Below are 26,059 nucleotides of genomic sequence, written 5' to 3' on the forward strand. Positions count from 1 at the left end.
GTCCTTTGGTGCAAAGATGCCTCAGCACTATTGATCTCTAGAGATTTTGCTCTTATCATAACCTGAATAAGAAAGGAATGTGTTAATTTTATGATTAATTATAGGTTAGTTTAGTGGCCTGTAAGCTGATCAAGGACATGAAAACAAAGCAACAGGTAACATTTTACTCGCAGAGTTATTTATTTTTATATAGTATGCCTTGAAATTGGGAAATTAAGGTTAAGCCTGCTTAAAAATTTAATTAAGTTTTGCATGCAGTACGTCTCCTAATTATACAAGCAAATAATATGAGTAGATGCTGCCATCAGCTATATCCTACTTTGAATTATACAAACATTAGGATATTATTTGTTCTTATTTAGTGACTACTTATAGTCTTTTGTCCTGTAGCTTCCTTTACAATAAATAAACCTCAAGAGGTTAGGACTAAATACTATGAGCCAGGAAAAGTCTCTTGGAAGCAAGATGAGGATGGATTGCCATCTGCTGGCTATTTATATACTCACATATACACTGCCTGGCCAAAAAAAAGTTGCCACCTGGATTTTACTAAGCAAATAAGTATGAGCCTCCTATTAGATAATTACTTCATGGGCGATTATCTTTCAGCTGGCAACAAGTTATTTAACCCCAACTGATACAATGAGTAGCTTCTCATTTCTTAAACAACCGTGTCAAAAGACACATCCCGTGGTCGTGGAAAATATGTTAGTCTGTTTGAGAAGGGTCAAATCATTGGCATCAAGCGGAGAAAAAAATCTAAGGAGATTGTAGAAACTACTAACACTGGGTTAAGAATTGCCCAGTGCATTATGTCATGTGGTCTGATGAGTCCAGATTTACCCTGTTCCAGAGTGATGGGGGCATCAGGGTAAGAAGAGAGGCAGATGAAGTGATGCACCCATCATGCCTAGTGCCTACTGTACAAGCCTGTGGGGGCAGTGCTATGATCTAGGGTTTCTGCAGTTGGTCAGGTCTAAGTTCAACAACATTATGTGCCCAAAGAATGAGGTCAGCTGACTTCCTGAATATCCTGAATGACCAGGTTATTCCATCAATGGATTTTTTTCTTCCCTGATGGCACGGGCATATTCCAAGATGACAATGACAGGATTCATGGGGCTCAGAGTGTGAAAGAGTGGTTCAGGGAGCATGAGACATCATTTTCACACACGGATTGGCCACCACAGAGTCCAGACCTTAACCCCATTGAGAATCTTTGGGATGTGCTGGAGAAGGCTTTGCGCAGTGGTCAGACTCTCCCATCATCAATACAAGATCTTGGTGAAGAATTAGCGCAACACTGGATGGAAATAAATCTTGTGACACTGCAGAAGCTTATCAAAACAATGCCACAGCGAATGCGTGCTGTAATCAAAGCTAAAAGCAGTCCAACAAAATATTAGACTGTGACCTTTTTTCTTGGTGCTGACTTTTTTTTTAGCCAGGCAGTGTATATAAATGATGAACATATAAGATAACACTATAAGTCAGTATTATTACAACACCCACATACAATCACTGGGATTCATTTTATAAAGATCACCCCTAAAGAATTTAACTGGTGTAAAGTGAATGGATGAGACTGATCACAACTTTTATCCCTTTGTTATTACACTAGAGGGACCCAGAGACACATTTGGTAAAAGAAATCATCGTTCTTCTGCAGCTCTCAGTGTTATACATTGAACAGTTTAGTGAATTGAGAATTAATAGAAAAAGCCTCCAGCAGAATACAGATAAAAAAAACAAAACACAAAAACCATGGACAGTTATCTCAAGGGAAATGGATTTATTTATTTGTTCATTTATCGCCTGCAGCTGTTTACATGGCAGTGCAGCGAGCGCACAAAGCTTCCCTGTGCTGTGGCCGATCTGAGAGCTGGCCCTGAAAAACAAGGTCAATTAGTGCTGTATGAATAAAGACGAAGCTCCACAGCTGTCACACGCTCAGCATGTGTGTGTGTGTGCGTGTATGAATATGTGTGAGAGAGGGAGAGCAGGTGTACATGTATGTGGTTTCTGTCTGTATTTGAGCTGGAGGTTAATTGGGGGCGGTTGTCAGTCACAGGAGGAGACATGTTGAACAGCGCTCAGCAAGCTGACACCGCCGCTGCCTCCTGACATAGCCTGTCTGTCAGCTTACTTTACGCCCCGCCGGTGACGCTGACACTCTCCATTGTGTATCAATTAAGTGAAGGGAGGGACCCATGTGTCACCCCATTGTCTTGTTCAAGGATTTGCCCCGTGACCATGTGTCTTATTTCACATGATTATACTTGATTTTGGCCTGTGCTTCCACCAATGAAGAATTCGAAGGCATTCATTTGTCTGAATACTTTTTTAGACCTATAACCGTGACAGTCATCCATGTTTCAAAGTGCCTGATGGGTGACTTACTTCACAAGAAGAGAGGCACTGTCCTTTGTGAATGTTAAACTGATAGTATCTTATGAGCGATGCAGCTGATAAAAAACCTCTGTTTGCTCTCATGACGCTCTGAGCGCATTATATTAAAAAGCCTCCATATTTCAAGCAGCGTAGATATTTTAGGTTGAGCCACTAGCCATCGCGCCAGGCCAGAGTGATGCACGAGTTATGATATATATGCATGCAGGCGTCGCAGCAGCAGGGCGCCCCTAAGGAAGGCTGGCTTGACAGCTACAATAAATGGATGGGCTCCTGATGACAGCATGTCTCTGAAATGGGAAATGAAACAAACGGCGGACTATACTTGGGTGGGTATGTGTTTGTGTAAGGCCACTGTGAGAGTGTGGTCCACATATTTATGTGTTTGTATTTCAACTACACCCATAAACTACAGAAGCTTGCATCTACCAAAAAATGTAAAAATCTTAATGCAAGTAGATGCATAAAACCCTCATAAGTATACAGGTCAGAAATTATGGTAATATATGCGCCTGAATTTTAAACCCAGGATTCATTCCTTGAATACACAAAAACACCCAAGTGAACATTTACCTTGGTGTAAATTTGTCTAACACCTTTAATGCAAAGTGACGTCTCTTTGCAGTCCCTCCTCGGTGCTTAGATTTAAGGCTTTTATTTTAGAAGCTAGTAATGTACTGAGTAGACCACAAACACTAGAAATCATTTTCTTTAGAAAAACATGTTTTTATGGTTGATATTTCATCAGTCCTTGGATTCAAAAGCCCAGACGGGAAGCTTCCCTTGTAGTTATTTTACAACCCATCACATACTTTTCACGGCTAACCATTTTTCAAACTGCACTTTAGAGATTTGCAGGTGTTTTTTTTTCTCTCATATTTACACTAGAAGCTGTGTCATATATAATATTTTTGACATGCCACGGTATTTTAAAAATACAACTTTAATCTTTTTTTCCGGCACAAATGGGCCTCCATATTAACCTCAACTCTACCCTTTTTTTGTTGTGAATTTTCAACGCAAGTGCAAATCCACACATGCCGTTGATGAGCCTGATTTTTAAACATGAGGTTCCAGCTGACTGACGGAAACTGACAGCGCGTTAGTCGAGCTTGCCCCGTCCTGTCAGCATCACTATAGCACAAAAATGCACCCTTCTAGGAGTGCCCCGGAAATCCAGGCTGCAGTGTTCGATATTGCACAGCAAGTCGCTTGGTAGTTAAAAGATATCCCCAGAGGGCTTTAGAAAATGTGTACATACGTGTGTGTGTGTGTGTGTGTGGGTGCACGTGCAACGCGACAGTCCTGTTTCTGTCATTAATGTCACATCAGTGCACACAGTGTGCTCTTGCTTTCTCCAAGCTGGAATACATTAACACCTCGCTTTATCAAGTCCTCCTGCCTCTTCGGGGTGGGAGTGGGGGGTGGGATGACACTATACAACATTTGTTCTTGTTTTTGTGATGCGTGATGGTTTATGATTGAGTGTGTCTTAATCCTGGTTCGCAAGGCACGCAAAACCACAAAAACAATTATTATTTTTCATGCTGTCAGGGCTTATGTATGTGAATTCTATTAAAATTTGACATTTTATGAGCCATAATCCATGTTTTCATATAAATCAGTGTCTATTTTAGTGCTTTTTGGATCACTGGTTGCAACAGTTAATGGCTGCGTCAACACATTTTCAATTAATGGAAGCTTTCACATTTGCTCCTTCACCACCCTGGTAGGAAAAATGATCTGACATGTGGGTAGTGCCACATGTTCTCGTCTAAAACTTCAGCAGACAACTGATTTGTTTGTAGCGGATAGAAGAAGATACGTTGTACGGCTGGTGAAAGGTATTATTGCTGTGCGGGTCAACTGAGGAGCAAGACAAATAATGGAAGAGATGTCGGTGCTATCTGGCAAGTGCAAAAAAGCAATAAATATCTCAGCAACATACAAAACCTACATTGCAATTTCCCTGTCTTCAGATGCAGTTTTATTTTCAAGTCTGTCCTGTAGAGATGTCCGCACAGCTGCCCTCGCTGCTTCAAAGGCGACCCTGCGGTAGCGGTGCCCTTTCTTTGTTTGACAGCACTGAAAAGGCTGCTGTCAGCCCCAATAACATCAACCTTTGCGGGAAGAGTGTGGAACTGTGGGAGTACAAGTAATCCCTGAAACCACTGAGGAGTTGCAATCAGCAGAGGGTGAGCAGAGTGGAGCCGGAGTGCAGAATTGACAAGTTGTCCAACTAAGTAGTTGCACTGCATTGTCTTTTATAATAACTATTGCATGAGTAATAACAAATTTAGCTTTGGAAAAAGAACTGAAATACTTAATTCCTCATACTCAAAAGTGACTTTAATACATTTATAGAAACACTTTGTTGTAGAATATTGTGAAAAACAGACCACAACTTAGCGTGACGGTCATACAGCACTTGTGTATTCAATTTGAACAGTTGCTACTCCCCTTGGCTCACTGTAAGCTTAATTTGCGGTCTCCAGAATTCACTGGGCGAGTTCCTGAGGGGCAGGATTAATTTCAGCCTTCCTCTCCAGAGGAGGGTGAGAAACACCTCCTTCTCTTCCCTTCACAGGGTCCTTGGTTCTGATAACCGCCTCAAGCAGAAACCATTTAAATAAAACATAGAACATGGTTACGCTTAGGGGTCTAAACGACTGACGAAAGCGAGATCAAGCCGGATCAGTGTTCCTCTGTGATAGTGGAAAGACCTGTGACAACACAAAGGAGATGGCAGTTTTAACACTTCAAGGAGGCAGTACGGAAAATTGCTGCGTCAGAATGGACGTGACGGTCTTTGTGAGGCAAATCACAAGGGGAGCTGTTGTTGATGAGATACAGGCAGATAAAGAAGAAGCTTTTCACAAGAAAAACCAGGCTAGAAGTTGTTAATGTGACAATCAGTGTTACACTTAATCACATTCGACACAATCATATTTACCAAATAAATAAATGCACATTCAATAGATTTCACTTCACTAAATTTTGTACGCATATACTGTTGTCTGTGTTTATAGTTGTGACAGAGTAACAAGATCAACACTAAATGCCCACTGACGGCAAGCAAATCGTGTGGCACCGCCTCCTCCGCTTCTGGCTCATCGTCGTGGGTGTTTCAACACTCACAAACTAGCAAGTAACTTTTACAGACATGGTGTAAATAAGCATCTCACAGCACTGACAGAAATGTGTCACACAGGATGTTGGTCTGTACCTGCAATTTGAAGTAAAAGGACACATGAGGGAGGTATCCCAGAAACTACAATAATCTCCTCCAGAGATGTTTCTCCACTGCAGGTAAACATCACATGGCAAGACTTCATTGCATGTAGTTTTTCACATTATCTGCATTATGCACCAGACTCCAAGAAATGAAAAGTTAAGAAATCATCAAAGTAATAAAACTTTATAATGCATTTGTATCTCAGTATAGTTGACGAGACAGTCAGTAATGCAAATGAAAAAAATGTGAGTACTGTGCAACTGCCAAAAACTGCAGTTCCTAAAATGACCACTTGAGGGTGGCTCTAAAGGCAAGTCAATCCCCATAGACTCTTCACGTTAAAATATCTTTACAGCAGAAATATGTTTACAGACTGGTGCAAAAAAATGATTTGAGTCATGAATTCCCCCATAAAGTTAAACATAATTATGGGCGTGGTCAATTAGTCCTGTATGATGTCACTAGGTGTCTACATAGGCATCACCCACTTGCTTCGTCTCCAGATCTTTGCCCGTTTTTTGGAGTTATGGCGCTTTCAGTTACCAAAACGTCAGAGTTCATGTTGTCAGTTTTTTCTTTGTCATTCTATAATATGCCTAATGAAAATGTTGATATTGCCAACAGCTTTATTCCTTTGCATTTCAGTCATTAAGTTACCCCGTTGTTAGCTTGCTAAATTGTTAGCCTTGGTGACGCCGATGTTGTCTAGCAACCACTTGAATGCCAAGCATTTTGTCACCAAATTGTAACCCAGGGCTTCAAGTTCCATTTGAAGGCATTAACAAAATGACAACGACCGGAGCCACCGTACTGAGACTTAAATACGCCCTTTGTGAAACTTGTAGCTACATGATGTTACAAAGCGTTCATCAATCTTAAAATACAGTCCATTAGTGGCACGAGAGAAATATTGGGTCATTAGAATTCATCCTCTGATGAAAAATTAAATTTCAGGGCAATCCATGCAACAGTGGATGAGATAGTTCAGTCTGATGTGTTAGTGTGGACTGACTCGCCAGCTGGCACTGTCCTTGAGCCATGCTGCAAGCAAGGATTTAAAGTGCAAAAAAAGCAGAAGAAAACCTTTGAAAAACTAATTATTTTAATCTGCAGGCAATGTAAAATAATCCTGCTGGGGACGGCTGCTGCCATCAAGGAGTGTCATCGCTATGGGGTGGGGGTGTCTGGTCTGCTCTAGGTGGGTGCTACATGTCTAAGTAACACGAATGACAGGTTCAAAAGTTTCCCAGCAGAACATTGAACTGTCACAATATGGTCAATGTTATTTACTTCTCCTGTTAGTGGTTTTAATGTTGTGACTGGTCAATATACTATACGTTTCACATTTAAAAAGCAATACACATCCTCCATGTATGAGTACTCCCGCCTTCTCTCTCTGTCTGTCTCTTCACATTCTCAAACCAGCCAACACGTCAGGGGAAAAGCTTGAGTGTTAATTGGAAGCTCTCCCGCGGGAACTCGTAGGCGTCTTCCTTGTCCTCTGTGTTTATTGACTAATGTGATTGCTACGGCTTTCAGATTCATAGTGACTCCAGAATAATGAACATACTTAATATTCCTTACAAAGTCTTGTGACCGGGTTGTGCATGAATAATGCTTAAGCATTCGAAAAATTAAACCCCAGCTGACACATCTGGATTTATTGTGCTACAGGGCACAGAGTTATGTTTGTGATGGTCGCTCTGTTGCAGGGTCAAATGAAACCAGCTCTGACACTTGTCGGGTGTGAATGATCTGAAGAAATCCTCTGGGGAAATCTTTTATATTAAACAGGCATTTGAAGGAACTGCAGTTATGAAACACTGATGCCACTCAATATAATTAATACAAGGCCACTTCCAGCAGCCTGTTAGCTTAGCTTAGCACAGATAGGGAATACCTGTATTGCCTCAATAGAGATAAACAAACATGACATAGCCTAATTTGTTAGCCTCATTAACAATGGGTACTCACTGCACGGTGGATTTTGTTATGTTTGGAAAGAACTGGCTATCAATTTCCTAGCTACACGATTAGCTAAGCTAACCCGCTGCCGGTTGTAGAGTCATTACAGACAATCTTCCCATATTTTCAGAAGCAACGTTTTCAAAAGAATAGTTTTGTTAAATATTCTTTTACATTTCGATGGTAATATTTATACTATCTATTCTTTAAGCTAAATAAGCCACTGCCAGCAGCCAATTAGCTTAGCACATACAGGAAATTTCTGGCCGATGGTGCAGGCCAATTTGTTAGCCTTATTAATGAGCTTTAGGGATGCTACTCAGCGATTCTTTTTTGTGATAAGCTAAGCTAACTGCTAGCTAGCTGCTGGTTGTATCTTCATAATTACCGCATAAACGCTCTAAAGTTAAGACTCCAAAAGAATTGTTTTGAAAAATATGTGTTTAAGCTTAAAAGAGAAGATTGATAATATCTATATTATTTAAAGTAAATAAGCTGACTACCAGCCACCAGTTAACTTAGCTAGTACATATATAAAAAAATAAAAATACTGGCCATAGCTCAACACAGATAAACAAACATAACGTATTCTAATTAGTTAGCCTAATTAATGAGCTTTATAGGCACTACTCATTGGATTTCGTTATGTTTGCCTGGAGGAAGCCAGCTGTTTCTTTACAATAGGCTAAACTAACAAGCTGCTGGTTGTAGCTTCATATATACACTACACTTGTTTGCAAAGTAGGCTTTCAAAAGAATATTTTTGTCAAACATGCTTTTATGCTTAGATGAAAAGATTGATACTACCTATAATCTTTAAAGCTACAAAAGTCGACCCCCAGCTGCCTGTTAGTTTAGCTTAGTACTGACAGGAAAATACTGCCCTTAGCTCAATACAGATAAGATAGCTATCAACTTAATTAGCTCTTAACTTTATGATGGGCCAATCCATTGCTGGCTGTAGCTTCATATTTACCCTATACAATCTTCTAATTGGTTTTAAGAAAGCAAGTTTTTTAAAAGAATAATTTTCTAGCTGGTTAGCTTATCTTAGCACAAATGACAAATGACAAAATAACAAAACCTTGATACAGAATACACAAGAAAGATATAGAAGTGACTTTGGCTGGATTTTCCACATTTCTAGTATGTGTCCTAAGCTAAGCAGCGGCTGGTGTTAGCTTGTTATTTTATCTTCTCATCTAACTGTCAATACAAAAGCCAATGACATGCCAAACTATTCCTCTAAATGAGCCCATCAGTTAAGAATGATGTCAATAGTTAAATCCCAGAAAGGTCAGGGTGAATAAGATCACTGTAAGTGGTTTGCCTTTGATCCTGTGTTGAGAAATCTGATCAGTTTCACTCCTCAAAGGTTTTAGCTTAACCATATTTCACTTAAGATAAACTGCTAATGTTATTCAGCCACTACTATGTTGCCCACAGGGCTAATAATATTCTGAAGCTGAAAAGCAGTGTCTCTGCATGCATGAATTACACACACCATTAGTTGAAAGTGAGATAATGCGCGCTTGTGAAACTGCGTTTGTCTAATGAGATTTTGTAGACGATACTGTCACAAGACGCTAATCCTCCTAATAAGAATATTGCATTTATTTTTTTTTAATCTCATATTTGACGGAGATTAACCACACCCTGATGTGCCTCCGTGATATGGTGTTTCAACTGATGTATTAATTGATTTATTATTGCACGGCCTATCTGTTAAGATATTAATCAATATTTATCAGTCAAAACAATGTCAGCATGAACTAGCATTGATTTTTCTATCGCTTTACAAGCATGCCATAAGAAGCTTCATCTGATACCCACTGGTACAATATACAACAATAAGTTAGCCCATGCTAGAATTACAGCGACAAAACAGCCATGTAATTATAGGGGATGAGACAATTTGTCAGTAATATTATCATTTTCATCTTTTAATGCTGTTATCCATTGCAATAGAATTCTTATTTAAGGGTTTAATAAAGATGAATGATATAACTACAAGTTACTGCAGCTGTAATTTATAGAAAGAGGCACTTAACAAGAGTTTGATTACTATCATAGACGCAGCCACAGCAGAAAATCATCCTACAGGATGCGAAGACAGGATTACTCACCACGGGATTCTGTGTACAGCCTGATTAAAATGGGAAGTAGCAGATACGGAGCCTATTGTGAAAAATGTTTCCTGCTTTGGGGCAATCATTGATTATCCCTCCAAAAAAATTGCATGATAATAGCTCGATTTGAAAAAGAAGAAGAACAAATGAGAAGACACAAAATGTGCTCACTATTGATACCTGGAGGAGATGATCACAAACATGTGTGCAGCTCCTTTTTATGTCTTGTTAAATTCTGTTTTACAAGGATATGGATTTTTTTTCCTGATAGTTTTACCAAATGTGAATCTGTGTAAAGTCAGTAAAAAAACAATCATATGCACACAGTTCATGTTTTTTCTTCTGTGTTTGTATCACTGAATGAATCGTCATCAATTGTTATTTTATTTGTTATATTTCCTTGTCTAAAATGTACACTGTGCCGCGGTGTTTTCCAGCCCAGATGGCTGTGATCTTAAAAACCATTGATATTGTGCTGACAATCCTGCTGCCTAGATTGCGACAGTGGCACCTCGAATGAAAACGACACATTAATATACCACATCATCGGAGTGGCAGCGATTGTGTCAGATTAATTATCTGGGACTGATAACACCAGATGCATCCAAAATTCTAATTTGTGATTAGCTTTAGATCATCACAATAGGAGTCCGGTAACACACCAGTGGGATTTCATTATGGGGAGTGTACAAGGAAGAAAAAAAAAACACTTCATGTAATTGGATAGTCCTACAAACAATTCCCAGCCATTTTGTTGTAAACAAATTCAACTCCACGGCGCTCAGATGACGTGTAAGACTACCTCTTCTTCTGTTCATCATCGCTAAAAGCCGCACAACGATTTGATCGTTGATCGTTGTCCAAGTTGATAATTAGGGGCGTAATCACTGCCTATACACTTTGTTGGAAAGGGATCCTGATTTTGGTATATTGTTGATGATTACATTTTGTTTTATAATTATGTCTGATGACTGCAGACTTGTTTTTGGCCTCAACATCCATTCCACACATCTGTTTTCATTGTTAATCCCTATTCTCTCCTAGGCCGGACAAGATATATGATCCCTCCAGCAATTTCTGCAGGTTTCTTCTCAGCTGGCCGTGGAGGCGCCCAGGAGCCACCCTCACTAGATGCCCGAACCATCTCAACTGGCCTCTTTTGGCATTAAGGAGCAGTGGCTTCTACTCTCAAGCTCAGATTTCAAGACCCAACATTTCCATTTGTACGCAATAAACAAGTTTAAACCATAACACTGTGGTGTTATCATATCCCAGTATGCGTGCATTTAATTTTTCGAAGTGTACATGTAAAATATCAGCATGTAAAAAAAAAAAAACATTTATTGAACATAATCTCGCCTCCCTGAGGATGAACCCTGGGAGACATCTGGATAAGAGGCTTTTCATTCTGTGCTTCAATACTTTTGAGGTCTGTAGAAGAGCAGACTCGTGCAGTTTGCTCTACTCATAAGTGACTTCTTGCCTTTATTTCGTGGTTGCTTTCAGCTTCAAGGTAACACAACTTACCAGAAAAAAAGCAGACAGACAGAATAAAGAAGCAGTGATGTTTTCATATTCCACCTTTCACGCCCACCTCCCCTGTGTTTTTGTCTTTTCAACAGCCTGATTGGTTTTGGCCTTTGTTTGTGTGTGTGCGTTTGACAATTCTTTTTTTTCTTTTTTTTGTTGGACTGTAATAAAGCAGTCTGTCTTGTTGTGATCATGCTGCTGGCTTCCCTGGAGATTTGAGGGAAAAACAATCAATAAAATCCAAACAGTCATGTTGTCAGTGTTAACAGATGTAGCGCGCACACTAACATTTTCCTTCACCTAGAAAGCTAATAAACACCTAAGTAACTGCATGTTTTAAAAAGATTATTGCAATTGGATTTAATTTAAAAAAAGGTGATGAGGATAAGGAACTTTAAAATCTCTTTGTGTTGCTACTCAAAATAAAAGACACAATCAGCTTTCTAAAATGAGAACCAGATGGATGTTTGGACAGTAATGACAAGACAAATCTTTGCTAACGGGTTTATGGCACACGTTAAGACGTCACTTAAATTTCTTTTCCTAATGACCGCAGTCAGAAACCGCTGGCTTTAATAACGTAATATTAAACCGCGAGTCTCAAGCTCCCAGAGCTCATATATCAAAGAAACAATTTAGACACCTTCTATGATGACACAGACCCCCGCGCGCTAACCGTCTTACACACTAACACATGAGCAAACTCACAAACACCCTTGGCAAAGCAAGCTGAGATATTCCGAGATAAAGCGTCACGCTCGGCACGTCTGGAAGCACAGTGATCAGGAATGAAACAGATAATATGCTGATTTCGCTGTGGGAACAGGTGCTGCCGCGTGACACGTCATTAATCAATCAAAACTTAACAATGATCTCCCGACTCCGGTGGTCATGACCCCTGCCCTCATCCATGAACATGTACTTGAGAGAGATTGATGAGGGTCGGACCTGTGTTTACCCACAATGGGGTTAAACCACAGAGCCAAGGCGGATGTAATGGTCCTCCTACCATACTCACGTGATGAAAGAGCCTCAAGCAAACTATGTCTGGTGATACTTTACATGTTTTCATCTTGCAAATTGCATTAAGTTATATTAAATGTGGCTTATTCCATCATTGTAAGAACACGTAAGGCTGCTTTCTTAACGCTTTCTTAAACGTCCAGCCCAACTATTTACTACCATAACTGTGGGAAGACAATGTCTCGCTGTATTAGGAAATCATTATCCTTATTAAAACCTGCATTACCAGATTATTTTGTCCAGCTGAAGCAACAAGATCTAAAGACGACACTTCTCTGAGTGTAGCTACCACAAGAGAGCTGCCTGAGAACTACTGCTGCATATCTTCTGTTTGCATTTGCACCACCCATACTACGGAAATGACGTAATAGCTGGCTGGCGGTTGGCATAGCAACATCATTTAGTTCGGGTCTTTGCTCTCCATACATATTTCGATGATTTGTTCCATTTTTATGGCTATTGTTGTAAAATTTTAGCCGTGAAAACGACAGTTCTTAACATTAACCTTTAAAATCACTTTTTTATACTATGATGTTGACATAGCTAACAACATGCAGCCATGTGGCATGTAAAATCTGACTCTTGATATGCTTTTTGTGTATATATATCTTATTTCTTACTATGTTTGGGTTGCACAAGTTCAGAGTTTTTAATGCCACAGTAGAAAGTAATGCTTAGCAGAAATTAAATCTATATTCTTGACCTGAACACATATGCTGAGAACAGACAGCTCATGCGCTTCAGATACGCATAGCCTGAATAATAACATGCTGCACCTCAGCACTGTCAATGGCATTTAATAGTACTCCACAGTGCGTTGTAAGGGTTTTGTATTTTGAGTATTTTCTGTGACCCTGTTTGGTTTTCTGTGTTTCCTGTTTTTATTTTATAAAGTTCTTCCTTGGTGTTGTCTTGTCTTACTTTCTGTGTTTGATTGTTGGATTGGTTTCTCCTTGTGTACTCCGCCCTAATTAGTTTGACCTGTGTCACCTTAACCCATGTATATATAGCCCTGCCTTTGCCTTTGTTCTCTGCCACGTTGTCTGTTGTGTTACTCCCGTTTGTCTAACTGTTCAGTTCCCCGTGTTTCATCTGTTTCCAAGTTTTCGTTTTGGTCCTTACCTGTTTTTGGAGTAGTGTTTTCGGATTGTCCTGCCATCCCTGTAGCATGTTTTGTTTCCTGGATTTTGAGTTTTCATTAAAGTTATTTTGGCTTCCTACTCCTGCCTCCTTCTGTGTCCCGCATTTGGGTCCTACGTCTCCAGAAACGTGACAGGGATAGTGTAGCTGGGTTAAAAAAAGCGGTGTTTCTCTGAAGCCTTCTCCATGTGATGCACGGAAGATGTATACCTTCATTTATACCTTCAGTAAAAATAACAAGTCACAAGGATGAGCTGCTCGCATTGTACAACCTTTTCCAAAGGCGCTCTCTCTGAGATATTTGGATAAACTTCTATGCGTTTTTAAAGCAGTGAGTCACCATGACCCCGGGTACTGACCTTTTGGTGAAACTGCAAAGTCTCATGCAATGTCAAGCATGATAATCCCCCTGTCACTCTCATGTATTCATGTAAAAGGCTCAAGCTCCAAAAAACGGAGATGCAAAAACATGCTCCACCATGTCAGAAAAAGTGAAAAAGCAGATAATGTGAAATTATTCTACCAGTAATTCAGTAAACCTTGGACTCTGAAAGAAGGCACACTTCATCAAAAAGCAAAGAAAAAGCTAAATAGCCCTAAATAATAAAGAGAACCTGAACACAACTCCTTCACATGCGCCTCAAACACACTTTTGCCAACTGTGGATTACTTCCTTTGTGTTGCTCCAGAGTCTCTGCAGAGTTATATGTACAAATATATACACAAAATCATGCACACACACACACGAAACAACACAGGCGACCTTGTGCAGTTCTGATGCTGCAGAATCTCCATGGTGATGTACCTGAAATGCTAACAAAGGTACAGTGCAGCTTTTATATTACCCTCAGTCCGTAATAAGACTAATAATTGTCCCTGTCCAATCTTGAAAGAACATTTTCCTTCAGGGCTGCAATGTTATCATTTTCTTAATTGAATGAGGAATAGTCTGATATGTTAATGAGAGCAGCTAAGTGAGGAAAACAAGCTCAAAAGGAACATTTTTAAAAGGAATGAAATGTGATTAATGGCTGCGTTTTAAAAGCATTCCCCAGACGAGTTACTTTATAATATGCACCTGTGCTGAATCTGTAATGCGGTGCTGTCTCAGTGTGATAGTTCACATATAATTTGAAGTTTACCCCACATACGTGGAAGCCTGGAGTCAATTAGGCCACAAGCTGTGAAGCGATAAGAAGTGGAAGGAGGGGGGGTTTATAGGCGTAAAGTGAGGGAATCGTTCTCCAACTTCGGGTGTGATGGCTGGTGGCGGGCTGCCAGCGGGGTTGTTTATGCTCTGTAGTCATCGATCTATTTTCCAGCCCAGATGGCTGTGATTGCTGTAGGAGTGGGAGACGTGAGCTCTACCTGACAGGGATCGGGATCAAATCTGTCTTTATGCGCCATTATTTTCATAATGCGCTTCTTTGCTGCCGCTTCACAGATGGAGGCTGAGATCACAATTTGGCCAGCATCCTCTCATCCTCCAGTGCTGACCCTGCAAAACCAGAAAAATGAAACATTTCCTTTTAATGTCCTAAACCAGCAGCCTGCTTCCTGCACTTATCACTCTGCAATAAACCAAATGCACTCAGATGAAAGTACGTGTGTGTTTTAAATAGAGACCCATCTTAAAACCCAACACAGCAGCTTGATTTTTGAACTTGCAGTGGTTAAAATGCCATTTATTGAACTAGTTGAAAGGTCACCTGCAACTCTTGTTCACCTTTAACCCCAACCTTTGATTACAAAGGGGGTCTGGCATCCAGCGTATGTGATAGTATCCTTGTGACCTTCAGACTTTGCTCAACCTCCTGCGGCTTGCTGCTTTGCCCCGAGGACCGTGCTTGAATGAAATATTCGCCCATTACCGGATCAAAAGGCTGTCTCATAATTGATTGCACATCAGAATGCAGATTTATCTCTTCGCCGGACGCACGTTTATGCGTGAAAGTGTGAAGGTTTTGATAGGAGTTTCAAGGGATGTTAAAAAGCGCGAGGGGAAACTTTTATCTGGAGCTGATGGAAGTTTTATTTTTCCTTTCATGGAGCCATTTTGGCTTTGTTGTGTCAGTGCTAATGGTTTCACACAAAACCCGCGGTGACCAGTACTAATGTTTGGTATGTAAATGATGGCAACACTTTCCAACAGTCATCATAAAAGACCAGCTAAGACAAACTGCTCTTTTATGCTGACCACATATGCTTTTAGATTGATGGTGTGGACAGTGTCTGTTTTTCTTCCAGCCATATGCAAGCAAATGCACTATATTCTGCACCATTCTTCCTTTTCTTTTTTTAAATTTCCCTGTCATTTACCTCAACCTCAAAGGTCTCGAATCATCTCCGTGCTGACCAAGAAACACAGTCATTTAGATCGAATTGTAAACCATCTGATCTTCATTGTCAGACGAGTCTCTTCGTCTTGCAATAAAGCTAAAAGCTGATCCACAATGAGTGTCTCCGTGATAAAGGAACTCTTCCGGGATGTGAGAGCACTCTGAAATAGTTTGCAGGATGCATTTGCCAGTAATGGGTGTATAAACATGATGGACTGAGCAGAATGAGAATGGATAATGTGGGATTGAAATGTTTGCAGGGAAGTGTTGGAATCGAGAGCTCGCACAGTGATTCCGATACAAGAGACAGTGGTGGAGATATTTCTACATTTGTGCACACAACAGTTGATTTCAGTAGTGTTCAGTCAGTCAACATGAATGATAATCTTCATCCAAATCTGCTGCTAATGTTTGTGATACTTACTTTAAGATATGGACACATCAAACGGACACAGATTTACTACAACAACAAAGACAGACGTCACCTCACGTTGCACAAAATGCTGGCCTTGAAAACACCACACAGCCTGCATCAAACGGCCAGCTTGCACATACACTCTGCACCTGCCTGAAAAGGGAATAACTCCTCCGAGAAACTGGAAGAGCTACTATTAGCTGGGAGGCCATAGGAAGCCATGAAGAGCACCAACCCTGACCTCTCCTGGATCAGGCTGACCAGCTGGTCTCAGTAAATGTAGGTGATCATGTTGTTGTGAAAATATTCGCGTATTTGAACGTTCAGCAAAAGAAGAAGATGAAAAACAAGAAGAACTTTCTGTTTCCCTCTCGTGCACCGGTTCTCTAAGCTGAACAGCCAAGCGGTGTCTGAACAGAGGCTCTCTAATCGGCTCGTTCTGCTGAAAAGCAGTGCCAATTAGTGGCAATTAGTGCCAATGGTGCGGTACGCGCTGGATGGTCGACCGTCAGCTTGGTGTTTTGAAGCACCGAAACTTGGTGATATGTCGGTGTCGTGATCGTAGCATGTTTTTGAGGCCCTGCACCTGGATTTCAGTAACACCCTGTATAAGGTCAGGGTACTTTCACGAGCAATTAGCACAATAAATGGATATAAATGAAATTGTTACAGTGTTGCATTTAAACTTGGTTCTGGTTCTTGGAAACCAGTTTGGTGATTGGTCGGGAAAATTTGGATTTTAGAAAATTAGGACATAAATCAAAAGTGGAGCAACAGCAGCGAGTGTGGTCTCAAGCATTTGCTGCTGTTCTGTTCTGTAAATGAACAATGGGTTTAGCTCGACCAGGCACCTACGTATGCGTAGCAGTCCTGTTGGGTGTGCACTCTTCCAAAGACGCTTCAGGTAAACGACTTGCTTAAATTATTATGAGCTAGTCGTATCGGTCCGTGGGTAATGTGTGTTTACACTGCAAACTAGACGCTCTCTGGGGAGTAATTGCAACTGGGCTAAGACCGCTCTGTCTAACCAGGCTTGGCTCGGTTCAATCTGTTCCAGAGCAGAGCACAATTGCTGTGTTTCACACCAAAAAGCGGCATGCAACACTTGAGATGTTGTACATCTCAAGTGTTGTTTTTTTTAAGTTGTGGTACCTTTTCCAGATAGGGTTGCCTTTGTTTCAGTTAATTAGAGACCACTTTTATCATGATGTCCTGTGGTATTGTGCACGCTACATTATTTATTAGTGAGTCAAAGGGTGCTTAAACTAGCATAGAAGCAGACTAAAAACGGCTATGTGTATAAAACTAGTAACTGCTAACAAACCGCGAGGCAAAAATACGTCAAACTGGCGACCACTCATCACCTAAACTGTGCTGCTGTTGCTTCTCGTTTCAGTCTGAGATATGATCTACTGGAGACTCGCTGCAGACACCAGGTCTCCGGGCCAGTGTGTTGTCTGATGGCAGAGCCCAGAGGAGTGGGCGTTGTAAGCTATGTGTGAAGAAGCTGAGGCCTGACAGAGAGGACAGAGGTCTGTGCTAAGCTAAAAACAAATCCCATCCAGTCTGCTCTCCCGTCCATCCTGCCCCAAGGTTGAGTGGCAAGAGCTTGATCCGTTGCTACGTTTACTCTTTCATTCACTGACTCGCTACAATAAAAACAAAAACAACTCTCTGTGGGCGTCTTTCTCCTCTCATCTTAGACTGAGGCAAGTTTCGGCGCAGCACTGACTTTCTTGCTGCCTTGAAATGGAACTCCAAGGCTTATGATTATGACGTGGAAGACTTGTAGGCCCACACAAAATGCTTGGGGTCAAGGTGGTAACATCAGCTCTAAGTTGTGAGAACATGTAACTAGGGGCTCCAAGGCTAAGAGCTTAGCAAGCTAGCAACCAGGTAACTGAATATTGTGCTGGAACCTCACAATGAAAAGATAAGACTGTCGGGAATATTGTCGAACATATTGTGAAATTACAAAGAAATCTCTATATCACTGAATTACAATATACACCGATCAGGCATAACATTACAACCACCTTTTCAATATTGTGTAGGTCTTCCTTGTGCCTCCAAAACAGCTGTGAGGGTGTCCTGTGGTGTCTGGCAACAGGATGTTGTTAGTGAGGGGCATTTGGGTCCTGTCGGTTGAGGGGAGCAGCATCTGTGGATCATCCCACAGATAATTGATCAGTTTGGGATCTAGGGAATTTGGAGGCCAGGTCAACACCTTGTGCTGTTCTTCATGTTTTTTTTAGTTGTTCCTAAACCGTTTTTGTACTTCTCCTGTCTGTGGTTTTAATGTTGTGGCTGATCGGTGTATCAACTCACCATCCTCTGAAAATTGAACTTCCATGACCTTCAAGGATTCTCGGAGAATCTCCAAAAACTTCACAAAATGTGTACTCACAGCGGCGTGAAATTTCCAAACACCACACTGCGAGTACCTCAGGTGTGTGCGACCCCGTTTAAAAGCGCGGGCTATTCTAAGTTCGGCAGATATCTCCGAAGCACAGACTGTAGAAACCTTCGTCGCGGCATCAATCGCTTAAAGAGCCGCGGATATTCAGAGGGACGTGTGTAGTGGAAATGAGGATGGCGAGGGGCTAAAAATAAACGCTCAATTTCACAACTCCTCTCCGTCCTGACAGAAAAGGGGCATGTGATTACAGGTAAAGTGACTGTTGGTGTCATGGCAGTCAGGTCCATTTGGTTATTTTTTTGCTTTTTTTTTTTTTTTGTCAGTCTGTGAAGCTCTGCAGCTGCGAGTAGGGGCAGATGAGTGACTCTCTGGCTGTGACTCAGCCCGTGGCACAGCAAGGCGACTCCAGATTTTATACTCTCTCTCTCTCTTTAATGGGGCCGGAATTTGGTGAACATCTCATGAGTATATCTTCAGTCAGGAAAGTTGCACACACACACACACACACACAGAGACAGAGAGACAGATCTCCTCTGAGGCCACATGGCTACGAATGAATCACTCTTTTTTTTTTCCTGAAAACCATGAAGGACAACACTCTCAGATGAGCTGTGATATGAGGCTATGCTCTGCTGCCTGAGTAATTCATGTGCGCCCGGAGCACTCATTTGCATAGAGTTTGTGCAAGTGAGCATCCAACGAACCACCTGCTAAGTCTTTGTGATTACCACTGTGTGCCGCTGAGATAAAAAAGGTCTTTACATGACTAAATGGTGCATGAAGGAGATTCTACCCACTGACCATTACGCCGTTACTCTGTCTGTTCTGCACTGAGAAAGTCCACCATTTGCACAATAGGTGATTATGTACTGCCGCCGGTAAAATCTGCTTCAACCGTTTCGAGGGAAATTAAAGAATTTTATTTGTTTTTGTCTTTATTGATTTTGCTTTCACAGAAGGCATTCAATTGTCTTCTCTCCTCTAATTTCTCTGATGCTGTTTCCCGAGTGTGGAGCTGTTTGGTTGACTGAAAGTCTGTGCAAAGGGGATCAGCAAACACCTTCAAGTTGGACTACTGTAATGGAGCCATGTCGATACATAAAATTTGCCTGATGAAGTGAATAATGAAGACGCACACGACTCCCGGCTGAAGTGATTTGACATAAGTTCAGTTACGTCCTTGGCTACAGTACCAAGTGTCTCCAGCTGGGGAGGAACGGAATACAGAAGTGGCAGATTAGGGGAACTGTTAAGAGCCGTCAGCCACGGCCTCCTCCTCCTCCTCCTCCTCCTCCCCTTCTCTATTTATGCATCTTTTCCTCCTCACCCATCCTCCCTCACCACCTCCTCCTCCTCCCCCCCTTCACTCTTTCCTCTCCCAGCCGCTCGAAACAGACACATCAGAGACAGACAGCCTGCTTTAAAGTCTCGTCTGGAAACACGCTGTGTGTAATCACTATATTTTTGGGCTCGTTGCTTTCTGATTTCACAGAATAAGTAGCTTGCTCTAATATTGATCTTATGGATTCACAGTGTACTATATAATATATATATATATGCTTTTCTATGCATAAATCTTTTTTTTTTTTTGTCCATTGTGGACTGAATGTAATGATCCCATAACGCAGACGACCGCTCAAATAACATAAGTGGAGAAGGATCAATATTGAATGGGATGCATTATGGTGCTTCCAGTGCAATCGCGCTCAAATCAATCACTGTAAAACCCTTCACAATATTCATCCTCAAAGCCAGATGGACACAAAACAGCGGCAGAAGCCTTCGAGAAATTGAACTTCTGCAAGTTGCGGCGCAAGAAGGCCCTTTGTCATGGCAGGCAGCTTTGTCTTTGACATCTCTCCCTCCGTCACGGAAATAATGACGATAATTATTATGATGGATGTGGATTGCCACACTCTGCCCCCTGCTTTGGTGAGAAGACAGAAGGCGAGCCCTGATTAAATCTTGATTCTGATGAAATGGAAGCCGTCAAAGAGCAAACAGAAGTCGCTTTACACACATCTGAATTAGTTACAGATAAATTCCACACTCCCTGGTTATTAATAAGATGTATTACATGCCCTGCCTGCTTCTATGCAAACTATCTTCACGAAAAGAGCATATTGGATATACTGTTCTGCCACAAGTGATCAATGGCTTCTTGAATCTGCCTCAAACTCAGCATAACAAGTGTTCAGCAATTAGTTGGATGACTCCTCAGCCTCTTCTGTTCTGCCAAAACTGGAGGCTCTGGCATCATGCGCCGGCGTCTTTCATTGTTTTCTCATGATGTTGCATCGCCAAATGTCATGTATTTTCCACAACAAGATACATGTAATTTGGGAGATAGCTCTGCTGGGAGTGCATGGCGGAAATAATTGCGCAGCTGCGCAGGACAGGAAAAGATCTCTTAATAGTGTGTGCATGTAACCCCCGACTGCAGTAAATAAATAAGTTAATAGTGGAGGATATTCTGAATGGACTCAGTAGCACTGTCACTTTAGGACTGCACTAAAATTACCCTGCACAGGAAGGGCATCAGCTCGACGGTTTAGTGTGCTGATTTTCGCTCAAGAACAATAACCTCAACAACAAAATGTCAGAAGTAAAAGAGCTTGTTAAGCAGAATGGCCCTGGATTTTATAAATATACCGATGCATGTGCGTGCAAGCGGCGCGATCACGAGGCTGTTTGTCAAGTTAATTACAGCGTTGGTTAGCCACTGAAACTGTAACCCAGCTTCAGACTCGTGCACGAAAAAGATGTGCCCCAAATTAAACAGAGTATGTCTGAACGGCTACATGTTTTTATTCGTGCAATTTTTTAATAGAGGTAACACTTTAACTGCAGAGGTGCAAAAATCAGACTGTGTGTTAGTGAGTCAGATTCATTGAAAGCGGAATAGAAATACAACACTCGTGCCAGGACTGATTCCAATGAAGTGACACAGAGATGTTCTAGTCTTTTAGTTCACCAAATTAGCTATTTTGGCACATTTAGGGGCAGTCTAAGTGTTAGCTAGTCATAATTTATAAAATGATGCAGTGCAAACGCTGTCAGATTAATGTAGTGGGGTAGAAAGAGCATCAAATGTAGACCCATGAGCAAAGTACAAGTATCTCAAAAATTAATTTGCATTTGCATGTATTTAATCCCCACTCCTGCTGTGATTTATGTAAAATAATTGATCATACAACATTACAGCACGACAATGCATAACGTGAACAATCACAGAGACTGCAGTGGTCACAACCCCAGGGTGTGAACTAGTTTACACAGACTAGTCTGTCTGTGGTAGAAGCAGATGGATGGTTGTTGGGGTTTTTTTTGTTTTTTTTTGTTGTTGTTTTTTTTTTTACACATAGTCAGTAACACAGTGGTGAACAGCGCGGAAGTAAATCTCAACAAAACACAGCTGTTTTTTTGTGTGTGTGTGTGTGTTTTTTGTCCCTGCAGCAACAGCATCACCTATAAATAGGCGACGCTGGCAAAGACAGCAGAGCTCATTTTCCAACATGGGCTCACCTCTGCGTGACAGGTGAACACACTCTTTGCACCAACATCTGCAGGCTACATACACGCGTGGACACCTGGTCTTCTTATTGTTGCTGCAGAAACACGACAGTAGTTTCACTCAGTAAAATCAATCTGTTGCAAACTGCAATTTCCCCATTGTGGGACGAATAAAGGTTTTTCTTATCTTATCTTATCTTATCTATCTATCTATCTATCTATCTGTGATGTGGGACTACAGACTATCAAGGACGCGCTTCATTCTGCGCTCAAACACCTCAGACCACGTGACCAGCAGGCGCACAAAGCCTTATAACCGCCCGCTCCCTCCAACACACACACACACACCTCACCGCCTTCCTGCCTCCCTGCCTCCCTGCCTGGCTTCACTGTATTAAACACCACCAGTATCTGGGGAGTCGACTCAGGATTATTCCCCCTGGTAAATCATCAAAACAACAACTGTAAATTTACTCCCCATCTTTTCTTTCCTTTTGTTTTGTTTTTCTTTCTTTTTCTTGGGAGCTGCTGTCATTGTTCGCGAAGAGTGGAGACAACCAAGAGCGCACTCCCACTTCACTTTGCAGTTCAATTGTATTTTTTTTTTTTTTTTGCAACATGGATCGGTGCAGGATATTTGCAAAGATAAATAAGGTATGGCATTTTTCTTTTTTATTACTATTATCTTTATTCCTCTCAAATGATTCATTTATTAATTAATTCCTACAGTTGTATTATTGCTGCTGCTGTTACAGTGCGTCCTCTTCAAGGAGCGTCTTTGTGTGAACTTGATTGTTGATAATTAGCGCCATCATTACCGACATCCAAATGCACATGGTTCACTGGACAGATATGTTCACTCTTTATCTAGTCTCCCCTCTGATGCCTAATTAATCCAGTGATTACTGAGGAAAAAAAAAAAAAAAAAAAAAGCTTAATGCTTAATGACCTCCTTTAATTAATAAGAAAGCCCTGGCTGTCCTACATACTTAATGCAGCGATCTCCCCCCCCTGAGGCTTTGCACAGGTTTGTCATCAACTGTTCAGTTTCCCACTATTGTCTGGGATGCATCTGTTCTGGAGTCAGCTGGCTGATGCACACATTCCCCCAATATCTCCCAGCAGCAGGTTAATTTCCATTAACCATCAATAAACGCTGATTTTTGTTCATGTGTTGGAATATTTTTAAATGTGACAAGATGTAAATTAAAATTCTTAATGGAAAATCTTTTTTTTTCTCTTTTCTTTGTAGATGTCTTTTTTAGTGTAATGCAGTTTTACCGCACACCTCACCACTGAGCATCTCCGCAGTCATGAAGCTGTCTTTGCACAGGATAGCCGGCACCACGATGAGCACCTTAACAACAGGTGTCCGCTACCTCGGCTCCAACGACGCCAGCTACGACGACTCCTCCGTGGACTCGAGCCTGATCAAGGACGGGTTCCGCTTTGAGAAAGCTCGCTCCGCCTACATCAGTAGCTCCGTCCCCGGGCTCGTCCCTGGAAGTAAGGATGTCCTTTACAGTGTCATCCCTCCCATTTTCCCCACCAACATGTCAGACATTATGATGGGCAACGCCACCTCCGTGCAGAGCGAAGGGGCGGCCCAGTGCGGGGACAACTTTGTGGACAACATGGAGTGTTTTATGATCCTCACTCCCGGTCAGCAGCTCGCCATTGCCATCTTGGCTCTCACCCTGGGTACATTTACGGTGCTGGAGAACCTCATGGTGCTGTGTGTGATCCTGCACTCCCAAACACTTCGATCTCGGCCGTCCTACCACTTCATAGGCAGCCTGGCGGTGGCGGACCTGATAGGAAGCATCATTTTTGTGTACAGCTTCCTGGACTTTCATGTCCTCCACAGGAAGGACACCCCTAAAGTTTTCCTCTTCAAGCTGGCCGGGGTCATCGCCTCCTTCACTGCCTCCGTGGGCAGCCTGTTCCTCACTGCAATTGACCGCTACATCTCCATATACAGGCCTATGGCATACAAGCGCATCGTCACAAAGACGAAAGCGGTCATTGCCTTCAGCTTGATGTGGACCATCTCCATCATCATCTCTCTACTGCCACTGCTCGGCTGGAACTGCAAACGCCTCGGCACTGTCTGCTCAGACATTTTCCCACTAATTGACCAGAAGTACCTAATGTTCTGGATTGGAATGACAAGCATCTTGGTGTTATTCATCATCTACGCCTACATGTTCATCCTGTGGAAGTCCCACCACCATGCTGTCCGCATGCTGAGCCGCACCTCCCAGAGGAGTGTGATCGTCTACACCGCAGAAGGCACCAGAGTGCAGACAGTGAGGCCTGAGCAGGCCCGCATGGACCTCCGTCTGGCTAAAACCCTGGTCCTGATCCTTGTGGCCCTCATCATCTGCTGGGGCCCACTCCTTAGCATCATGGTTTACGACCTCTTCGGGAAGGTGAACGACTTCATCAAGACCATATTTGCCTTTTGCAGCATGCTCTGCCTGCTCAACTCCACCGTGAACCCTGTGATCTACGCCATGAGGAGCAAGGACCTGCGCAGGGCCTTCATCAACATCTGCCACGTGTGCCGGGGAGCGGCGCAGCCCCTGGACAACAGCGCCGAGAGCGACTGGAACAGCAGGAGTGTGAGGGCAACGGCGAGCGGGGCGGAGAAGGACGGAGGCGGCTGTGGAAAGTCTCAAGTGAAAGTAGCCCAGGCTACTCTCTCCGGAGGAAGTGACACTTCTACAGCCGAGCCGGTCTAAAAGACAGGCTTTCCCTTCTCTAGAACAACTGTGAAGTCAAGATAGTGTAGAATAGCCCTCATCCTCTTAGTGCACCGCTCTGTGACTGTGACATGTGCCAAAAGATGACTTAGGTACAGAGGGTTTTGTTTTTTGTTTTTTCATCTGAGCCGGTAATATTATTACACCATTTGTACTCTCTGTATGGTGGGATGAGGCAACTCTAAAAATGCGGTATTTATCCCTATTAGGAAATGACTGACACTGGGAATCTAAATGAATTCACTAAATAATATAGCTGCATTTTCAAATGCCAGTTTGCACAAGGGCATTTTTCTATTAAAAACAATTAGAAAGACAAAGGTGTGCGTTGTCATTTTTGCTTAGGTTTGAATGTGCAGATTTCAGCTTTAAGGAAAAAAAAAAAACAATTATATTGTATGGCAATGGTGAAACTGTGTCTACATTCATGCAAAATATTCATTTAAAAGAAAAGAGACCTGATTTGTTCCTGGAGGATTTTGTCAGACCACGACATTGTGAAGTGTGTCGAGTTTAATAAAGTCTTATTTATTTATTTATTTGTTCTGCAAAGCAAAATGGTGAGTCATGCTTTTGAAACATGAATGGCTTGATGTGATCTGCTAATTCTTACATTTTACACCGTGCTTATGAAACTGTTACAGCATTTTGTGCAAAGCTATACAACCATATTTCTGTGACGCATCAGCTGTGCCATTGTACCCCCCCCGCCCCCCATGACGGTGTGTATAAACAAGAACACGCGTTCAGTAAATATGTGAAATTTGTCTATTTTTAATCATAATTTTGTCGACGTGGCTGGTGTCCTTTTCAATAAAACGATGAAAACAGCTCATCAGCAGTTGCGACTCTTTACTGGAAATGAGAGGCGTGTTTTTTTTTTTCTTTTCAAAGTTGAAAAAAATGTATTATATGTGTGTTTATGGCTGTTTTTCCTTATCTTTCGGGTCATAGCCCCATAAACCTTGTGTTCTCGTGGCTCCTTGTCACAGGCCAAAGTGTCAAGTAGCGGAACTTTTGGACCTTAAGTGATATAATAATAATAAAATAATATTTTTCATAGTCACATGAACCCTTTCTAATCCCTTCAGTCATCTTCAATGGAGCCCTGAAGAGTGAAGTCAACGTTTACCTGTATTTCTGTGTGTTACACTGCCCTCCTGTGGAGATCTCAAGA

General features: G+C 41.8%; 1 protein-coding gene across 1 annotated transcript; it reads left to right on the forward strand.

Annotated features, from left to right (window-relative positions):
* The first annotated feature begins 22,516 nt into the window (after nucleotides 1–22,516).
* Nucleotides 22,517–25,621, forward strand: LOC311505930 (cannabinoid receptor type 1B-like). Its single transcript, XM_084569757.1, has 2 exons — nucleotides 22,517–22,771; nucleotides 23,370–25,621. The coding sequence occupies exon 2, from the start codon at nucleotides 23,431–23,433 to the stop codon at nucleotides 24,859–24,861; it is 1,431 nt and encodes a 476-aa protein (XP_084425883.1). The 5' UTR covers nucleotides 22,517–22,771; nucleotides 23,370–23,430; the 3' UTR covers nucleotides 24,862–25,621.
* Nucleotides 25,622–26,059: the final 438 nt, after the last annotated feature.

The sequence above is a fragment of the Chelon labrosus genome (assembly GCF_963514085.1).
Source record: "Chelon labrosus genome assembly, chromosome: 20".
In the NCBI taxonomy this organism is placed as follows: domain Eukaryota; kingdom Metazoa; phylum Chordata; class Actinopteri; order Mugiliformes; family Mugilidae; genus Chelon; species Chelon labrosus.